Source organism: Erinaceus europaeus, chromosome 8 (assembly GCF_950295315.1).
Source record: "Erinaceus europaeus chromosome 8, mEriEur2.1, whole genome shotgun sequence".
In the NCBI taxonomy this organism is placed as follows: domain Eukaryota; kingdom Metazoa; phylum Chordata; class Mammalia; order Eulipotyphla; family Erinaceidae; genus Erinaceus; species Erinaceus europaeus.
The window spans coordinates 21,674,602-21,683,369 of NC_080169.1; the positions used below are offsets into that span (position 1 = coordinate 21,674,602).

Consider the following 8,768-nt stretch of genomic DNA (forward strand, 5'->3'; position numbering starts at 1 on the left):
GTTCGCTGATAACCTCAGGTCTCTGATCTCGTAGTATATCTTTGTTCCTGTGGTATATCTCTCTGGCAGTAGAAACCTTGTTTCGAGTCAAAAGAAGGCTCACAGGGTACATTCTGTCCCCAGAGTGACTGTATCTAGATAAAGGGTTGAAAGATGAAGTGAGACCATGAGTGTGGAGCCTCATTCCAATAAGATTAGTGTCCTTAGAAGATGAGGCAAAGACATGAGAAAACTGCACAAAAGAAAAGGACATACTTATGAAGAGACACAGTGCGAAGGAGAGAGGTCCACAAATCTGGAAGAGAAGTTTTCATAGAAAGCAACTCCAATGGCACCTTTATCCTGTACTTTTAGCCTCCAGAACTATAAGAAAATACATTTTACTTGCTTAAGCTGCCCAGTCTGATATTATATGAGGATAGTCCAAGCAGATTAATACACCTAGAGTCGGCATACTATCACTTCTGTCACATTTTTATTGACTCAGTAAAGACACTAAAGCTTAACCCAGAGGCAACAAACTCCATATCTTGATGGCAAAAGCTGAAACATCACATACCAAAGGAGCAAGGGTGCAATAATAAGATCTAGAATGTCTGCCACAAACAATGTTTATATGACTCAGTGAAATTAAGGATATAAATGAATTTTCTTTTTAAAAATTTTTTTATTTTATATATTTGTTATTGGACAGAGACAGAGAGAAATTGAGAGAGAAGGGGGAGATAGAGAGGAAGAGAGACAGAGAGATGCCTACAGACCTGCTTCACCATCTGTGAGGTGACTCCCTTGCAGGTGGGGAGCCAAGGGCTCGAACCAACTCCTAACTGGTCCTTGCAATTTGCGCCACGTGTGCTTAACCCGCTGTGCTACAGCCAGACACCCATTAGTGAGCTTTCTTAGTTGTTAAGGCCCTTCAGTTCCAGTAAAGTATGATTTCATGTGGTTGCTCAAGCAGCAGAAGTGTCTGCAAAGTTACTGACAGTCTGTAAAATTGAAAGAGGGGTGCCTATCTAAAAGGGGCACCTTTTAGATAAGGAATAATCTAAAAGTTCATCATATTCTTTTTTTAAAAAAAATACTTTATTTTTTCACTTTTAGTGAAAGAGGGATACAGAGAGAAAGATACAGAGAGAGCCACCAGAGCACTGCTCAGCTCTGGTTTATGGTGGAGCTGGGGACTGAACCTGGGACTTTGGAGCCTCAGGCTTGATAGTCTTTTGCATAACCATTATGCTATCTCCCCAGCCCCATCATATTCTTGGGTCTTAGAAAACCTATTCTTCAGAAGGGTTTCCAGGCAGGAAAGAAAACATATTTCAGTGCACCTAGGTAGGAAATAAGATGGAGCTCAGTGATGTGGAGGACTGTTTGGCTCTAATGGAGAGTTGGGAGGGATGAGAGAGGGAGAGAGCTGCAGACTGAGCAAAGGCTACATATAGAAGAGGCCTAAAGGCCCTTCCTATAATTTTATTTATTTATCTATTATTTTGAAGGTGTTATTTCATTAAAGGGTTAAGTAGGGGAAAGGGATGCTCACTTTAGTTTTCCATATACTCAAACTTGAAATGTAACTCTCAACAATTTTACTTCACTGGCAACTTAAGGGATAAGACCACCATGGTAATGCTGGTGAGTGTAATTGGGGAAAATTAAAAATAAAGAATTATCCTGGGGACTTTAAGCATATACTCCAACTCATGTATATGATGTATATATTAAAAATATTGGAAGATGAGAGTTGAGTAGTTAGTGCAGCGGGTTAAGCGCACATGGCCCGAAGCACAGGACTGGTTTATGGATCCCAGTTTGAACCTGTCCCCCCCTCACTCCCCACCTGCAGGGGAGTCACTTCACAGGCAGTGAAGCAGGTCTGCAGGTGTCTATCTTTCTCTCCCCCTCTCTGTCTTCCCCTCCTCTCTCCATTTCTCTGTCCTATTTAACAATGACAATATCAATAACAACAACAATAACTACAACAACAATAAAAAAGGGCAACAAAAGGGAAAATAAATAAATATAATAAAACAATTAAAAAATTACTGGATGATGGGAGCACACATCTTTACTTTTTGAGCACACATCTTTACTTTTTGTGTGTGTGCAAGGACCCCATGCAATGACGTGGATTTGAGCCCCTGCTTTCCATCTGGAGGAGGGATACTTCCTGAGTGGTGAAGCAGGTGTGCAGGTGAAGCTGAACATCTACCTTCACCCTCCACCCAGAGATTTTTTACTTTGGTTCAAGACTCCAGTAAGATTCTGCTTTGAGTTTAACTGCATGGGTTTCTACCAACTTTGACATAATAGATCCATTTTATGAGATGCAACACAATCCATACTGGAAGGATCTTTACTTACCTTGATGCCAGCTTTATTTGTCTATAGTTAGTATCATTTCTAAATAGAAGATAACCTTTGCAAAGGCCAGCTATATACAGCAATCCTCATATCCTATTTTCTTAGTTATTCTCCCCATGTTCCAGATCTGCAGACCTCTCTTTTAACAACAACAACAAAAAATTGTCAGAATACTGTGCCTGTCAGAGGCTGGAAAAGTTTCTTGGCATCCCTCTTTCAGTCTCTGAGCCTAAAAGGAATGTATGGAGGATGACTTTGAGGGAAGAATGAGGCTTGGGCTAGGGACAACAGGTGAGAGCAATGTCCTGATGAAATAGTCAGCTTCCTTTTTTATTATTATTAAATGCTTTTTATTTATGAAATGGAAATATTGATAAGACCATAGGATAAGAGGGGTACAACTCCACACAGTTCCCACCACCAGAACACCATATCCCATTCCCTCCCTTGATAGCTTTCCTATTCTTTATCCCTCTGGGAGTATGGACCCCAGGTCATTATGGGGTGCAGAAAGTTGAAGGTCTGACTTCTGTAATTGCTTCCCTGCTGAAAATGGGCATTGACAGGTTGATCCATACTCCCAGCCTGTCTCTCTCTTTCCCTAGTGGGGTAGGAACAACATAATGGACCCCTTTGTGGGCCCCTATCGGACCTGGCTCTCAATGTGGATCAACAAGGAGGTTGGACAACATACTCTACTTACTACCCAAGGAAGATGGGTCCTGAAATTAGTGCAGCCTGGACTGTTCCTAGCCATGACCATAGAATGCGAGTTCAGACCTACAGGGATGCAGAGCTTACATAGGCTCCTGTGCTGACTATGGGCCCCAGATCAAATCCATGGGGTTTACACTTAACAATATTTATATATTTTTTCCATATTTGACGGTCAGCTTCATAATGCACCTTTGTTTTTAGTCTAAGGTCTGTGTTGACGTCCGAGGACATACGATATCTCTGGCCCTGAATTTTTGGCCTGTGGGCTATATAGCCCATGGGTGGAGCATGGACCTCACTCACTGAAGAAGCTCCACATATGCAGGAAGGTTGCTATAGTGATTCTCCCTCACCTCTCTATCTCATTGGCTCTCTCTCTTGCCTTTCCTTATCCCTCTTGTTTAAAGGACAACACAATATTAACAAATAAAATGGAGGCTGGAGAGTTGTGGCATTACTCATGCACAAAGCTCTGAGTTTATTCCTGAGTACTACTCAAAACAACAGCAAATTTTGTGGATGAGTGTTAGGACAAGATGTTAAAATTAGGTCAAGGTAGGCTTAATTTCTAAATGGGTGCCGCCTTCCTGACCTGTTCTCCCTGGAAAAGAAAGACATTTTAGGGTAGGTGGTGGTGCACCTGATTGAGCACACATGTTACAATGTGCAGGGACCCCGGTTAGAGCAGGTTAAGTCTCCCCACCTACAGGGGAAAAGCTTTGTGAGTGGTGAAGCAGAGCTGTAGGTGTCTGTTTCTCTCTCTCTCTCTTTCTTTCTTTCTCTCTCTCTCTCTCTCATCCTCTTCCCACTCAATCTCTGGGTGTCTCTACCCAATAAATAATGAAAGAAAAGAAAAAGGCATTTTTGATTAGCTAACTACTCTTTTATTACGTTCTACAGAATGGGAAGAAAATACACAATGAAGATATTCCAAAATCTTCTAGAACCCAAGTTCCTAACCTCTTCCTAGGAGTCAAGAGATGGGAAGCTCACCTCAAACTGAAGTAAAAATTTCCTCATTCAGGAAGTGGAAACTGATGAAATGTTGTTCATCTATTTCCCGGTTCTAAATATAAAACAAAAGTGTTTTCATAGTAGAAAAAAAAAACCTCACATATTCCTCCTTTTATAATGTAAGACATTTTAAATCCCCATATAAACAGTTTTATTGCAGTAAGGTGCCTGTTATGTGTAAACAAATGTATCAAGGGAGTCGGGTGCTAGCGCAGCAGGTTAAGCACAGGTGGTGCGAAATGCAAGGATGGGTGTAAGGATCCCAGTTCGAGTCCCTGGCTCCCCACCTGCAGGGGAGTCGCTTCACAGGTGGTGAAACAGGTTTGCAGGTGTCTGTCTTTCTCTCCCCCTCTCTGTCTTACCCACCTCTCTCCATTTCTCTTTGTCCTATCTAACAATGAAAACATCAATAACAACAACAACAATAAAAAAACAAAATAAAACAAAAAACCCCAAATGTATCAAATAGTAAGAAGTCACTGTACTGGTGCTCAAGCTTGATTCACTAATTTAAATCTATTCTAGCCATTTCCATCAAATTTCATGGTTAAATCTCTGTAGACTTTCAAAATATTGCTATTTTCTAAATTATCAATTTAAGAGAAACAAAAAACTACATCTACCTAAAAATACATATATTAAGAAGCTCTGATCAAGCTCTTCCTTGTAATTATCTAACTATCCAAAAACACACTTTGATCATTATAATTTCCCTCTATCCATCTTTGGATGTTTATGCATTTCAAATGAATTTAATTGTGGTGGAAAAGATCCCAGGTGTTCTTAACAGCTATAAAAACTCTTTATTTGCTGAAATCAAGTGAAACTCCATTAATTTTTTACTTCAAGTTCATAACAAAAGCAGATAGACTAGCTTGGTAGATCTGAAGCCTTTGAAATGAGGTAAATGCATACTTCAGGCCAAAGAAATATCTTTTTGATGTAAAGGGTGGTGGCAATAGTGGGGAGCCAGTTTTGCACAAACTCAAAAAGCTTTCAGTCTAAGTATTTTCAGGCATTTGTTCATAAAGCTATGGATACTGAATGAAATTACTAGCATTGTGAATTACTCTATGGAGACTCACTGAAGTAAAAAAGTAATGATGATGATGATGATGAAAATATATTAGTTCTTCTCCTTCACTTTCTCAAATTTGATTCATACATGTGTATACCTGGCTAACTTAGTTCCAATCTGGGGGTTGTTAGTTTCTAGAAATGTTCTCTTCCTTGCAGCTAAACACCCAGAGTACACTGTTAGGTTAGCAAATGATTGACTCTGTCACCTCGGATTTCGCATGCTTGCAAAAGGGCGAAGAATGCAATTCACCTTAAGTCTTAGAGTGTAACAACTTTAATAGTCTACATTAAAATGGGTGGTACAGTTTTTGAGCAAGCAGTCTTGCCTTACTTAAATCTTATTTAACAATACTTCCAGTTTCTCACTTCTTCACTTAGGGTGTAAATCTATAGAAGTACGTCTAAAGTGCATTTCTCAGGCATTAAAAGCTGCTTTCCAATAGGGTGCATTTTGATCCTTCCTTATTGGAGGATCTCTGCAGTTCCAGGTGAGCTACTAATATCTCTTAGGAAAGTACCTTTCTCACTGACACAACCGCTATCAGCCATAAGTTAATGCATCTTTGTGTCCTGAAATGTTGGAAACTCGGTTCACACTTCAGTCTTCCAGGAAAATGAAATCCTGGAGATCTTAAGTGAATATTCTGAATTTGGAACAAGTACAGAAAGAAGCCTGTCAGATTTTCTGGTTTTAGAACCTGTGATGGAGCAGAGCCAAGCCAGGAGTGGAGATGGGTGGTGTGTGTGTGGTGGTGGTGGGGGGGTGGAGACAGGTCGTCCTGGATCATTCTGGCTACTGTTTGTCCTCTTGCAGGTCACCAGGGAAGCCAGTGTCTTCTGAGGACCTGACTCCCTCTGGGAGCAGGGTAGCGCGCGCTTTCCTCTTCTCCTTAAAGCGGCCGGAGCGTGAGATCTTTAAATTGCGGCGGCTGTTGCCCAGTTTCTCCCCACACACTTTGTCTGGCTTTTGGGGTTCCCCTGTGCCCGCGAGGAGACTGGGGTGTTTGTTCCCCCGGAAACTGGAAGTCCAGTCGGGGCTGGGCGGCGCGGGTTGCGCGGGCTCCCCCGCGGGAGCCGGCGTGGGGGTCTGAGCCCCCATCAAGGCGTCCTTGCTTTTCTTCCTGCTGTTCGCTAGCGATTTCCACCACGGCCCGGGGCTGCCCGCGTCTCCACTGTTAGCCATGGCCAGCTGGCCGAGGGAGGGCCCGCAGCGCCAGAGGAGTGGCTCAAGGCCTGGGCAGCCCGCCCTGCTCTCCCGGTAGTCTCCCGTGTCCACTCCGTCCCTCCTCCCTAGGCTTCTCGCCCGCCAAGGCCTGTGGGGTGAGAGCCCAAGCAAAGAACTCTGCTATGGAAGAAAAGAAAACTTGGTTACTGGGCTTGTCAAAGCCATGTGTCCTCCAATCCCCATCTCACTGCCTCCCTTTTGGCTATGCTCTCAGCTGCTTGGCCTCGGGTCCTAGCGCCCAGAATCCCGGAGCCTGGGCAGTCCCCAGTGGGCCTGTTGTGCTCCTGGGACACTGGAAGAGGAGTCGCCTCCAGGGCGTCACCATCTGGCTCTTCAGGCTTTAACTATTTGCCTCCGGTGGAACTACAATGGTTAGCATGCAAGGGGCACCCAGGATTAGTCCCCAGGTTATCTGGATTACCCAGACCCAAGAAAAATGCACTGTCCTCTATGTCTGCTGGTATCTCCACTCTGTCCAGAATGACCTTCCCTTGGAAAAGCGTCCAGGAGGAGAATGACCAGAATGAAGCATGTCCGTCCTTGCTGTAAATCAACAGTAACTATGAGATCTCAAGCAAAACAGACCCTAATTTGCTCTCATTTAGATTGCAGTTCCAGGACTCTTTTCAACGAGATTTCCTCCAGGAAATTTCATGCCAATAAAAGAGATGGCCACTCTTGTTGTGTTTTTGTTTTGTTTTCTAAATCCTAGGGTTGACAGAACTTCCTTTTGACTTCCAGAGAAGCGTGTTTCTGTTTAAAGCCCCTTGAAAACCGCTGTCCTACTCTTTCAGCCCCCACGGATCAATTGTGGTTCTATATGAAACCAGCCTTGGCCTCTAGTGGAGATGAGGCCAAGTAGTAAACGTTTTTTTCCCTTAGTTTTGAATTCAGGTTTAAACACCAAGCCCTTTTGCACTCACCAGCTTAATTCTTGAGTTTTTTTTTTGGTTGTTGTTGTTACAAATTAAAAACTGCTGTTTTCCTTACACAGCCAGGAACTACAAACCTACTGTTTTCTTTTCAGCTTTTAAAATGGCCCTCTGAGGATCCCCAAAGGGCTTAGTACCACCTACACTATTACATTATTACCAGGAGCAAGGCTTCTCTGCCTGCTTGCTTTTTGTTCTAAGTGCAGAATTTGCCTGAGCAGTGGTTCCTTAGCTGCTGGAACTCACTGGTGCTTGAGAGAGCACACACTTCATTGGCGATTGTTGGGGGGGTGTGCGGTTGGGAAGGAGTTCTTCTGGGGACAGGAATCTGAACATCTAGGGGAGGCAGTGCTGGGGACCTAGGGCGCGCCTGAAGGCAGTGACAAAGGCTTCTCTCCCTAGCATACCCTGAGGGGAGCTCAGACTGCAACTAGAAAAAAATAGAAAAAAAAAAAAAAGCTAAAAGTTCTACCTCAACGGAAAGTACCCACACCTTCAGGCAGTTTGCCTCTGGATTTGCAAACCTCCTGTTCCCTCCTACTTAACGCATAGCCAAAGCATCACCCCCGTCCCCTCCCGCCCCCCCCCCCCAAGAATGTATAGGTGGTGGTGTGGTGGGATGGCCAGTAGCTGCTTTCTGTCTACCCTCCACTTTCTTCTCTACAGCCATCAACTTTGTGTGCTAGCTTTGCAAAAATAGATCAAGGAAAAAGTGGCACTTTGCGCAAATGTAAGCAGATCGCCAGCAGCTTGCAACAATTCGGTCACCAGGAGAGCCCCCCCGGGTGGACACTGGGGCGCCAGGCTCTGTTCCGCGCATGCAGAATCTTCCAGATCGCTCACCTGTTCTTCCTGGTCTGGACAGGACGCTGAGGCTGAGCGCAGGGATCGCCAAGGAGAGAACTGAGGCAACTGGTTCGCTGTAAATTTTGGTGTCCTTCTGCTCAGTCTTGGAAAGTTCAGGGTTCCTTCTGGAAGGTATGCTAACCGAAATCTCCGCAGTCCAGCTCCACCGAATGTTGCAATTGGCTTCTCCAGGCACCTCCAACTTTGGTCAGAATGCTCGGGGCTTCTGAATCGGGGAAGGGGTGCTGCAGTGAATTAGTACCAGGCTCTCTGGCCCAGGTGAATGCGAGACCAGCTCTCCAGGTTATTGAGTGTCAAATTCTGGGCACTTCTCTCTGCACTGCCAGTGTCTCCTGGGAGCTGACCCGAGCGGGCACCTCTGCAGCTCACTCCTGTGCATTGGACCTTCCTACGCATCCGCCCTCCTCGCGGAAACAAAAACGTCTGCCCACCTGCTGGTTGTTGGCCAAGTGATTTGAGAAATCAGAATACTAGCGCAGCAAAGACAAAATAAAACAAGAGCACCTCCCCCACCCCCAAACACAACACGCAGGAGGCAGCAACCGCTGCTACAGGTGCAGGTAGGAGCTGGG

The 8,768-nt window shown here is 44.4% G+C and overlaps 1 protein-coding gene across 3 annotated transcripts; it reads right to left on the reverse strand.

Annotated features, from left to right (window-relative positions):
- Positions 1–5,430: 5,430 nt before the first annotated feature.
- PRR15 (proline rich 15) lies at positions 5,431–8,429 on the reverse strand. Of its 3 annotated transcripts, none has more exons than XM_007532514.3 (3): positions 8,173–8,429; positions 5,946–6,514; positions 5,431–5,907 (listed from the first exon to the last, which is right to left on the reverse strand). In XM_007532514.3, exon 2 carries the CDS (start codon positions 6,353–6,355, stop codon positions 5,966–5,968), a length of 390 nt encoding a protein of 129 aa, XP_007532576.1. In that variant the 5' UTR covers positions 6,356–6,514; positions 8,173–8,429; the 3' UTR covers positions 5,431–5,907; positions 5,946–5,965. The 3 variants fall into 3 exon arrangements, with proteins under 3 accessions (XP_007532576.1, XP_016047683.1, XP_060052015.1); XM_016192197.2 differs by having other exon boundaries at positions 5,946–6,517; XM_060196032.1 differs by having other exon boundaries at positions 5,946–6,940; positions 8,173–8,271.
- Positions 8,430–8,768: the final 339 nt, after the last annotated feature.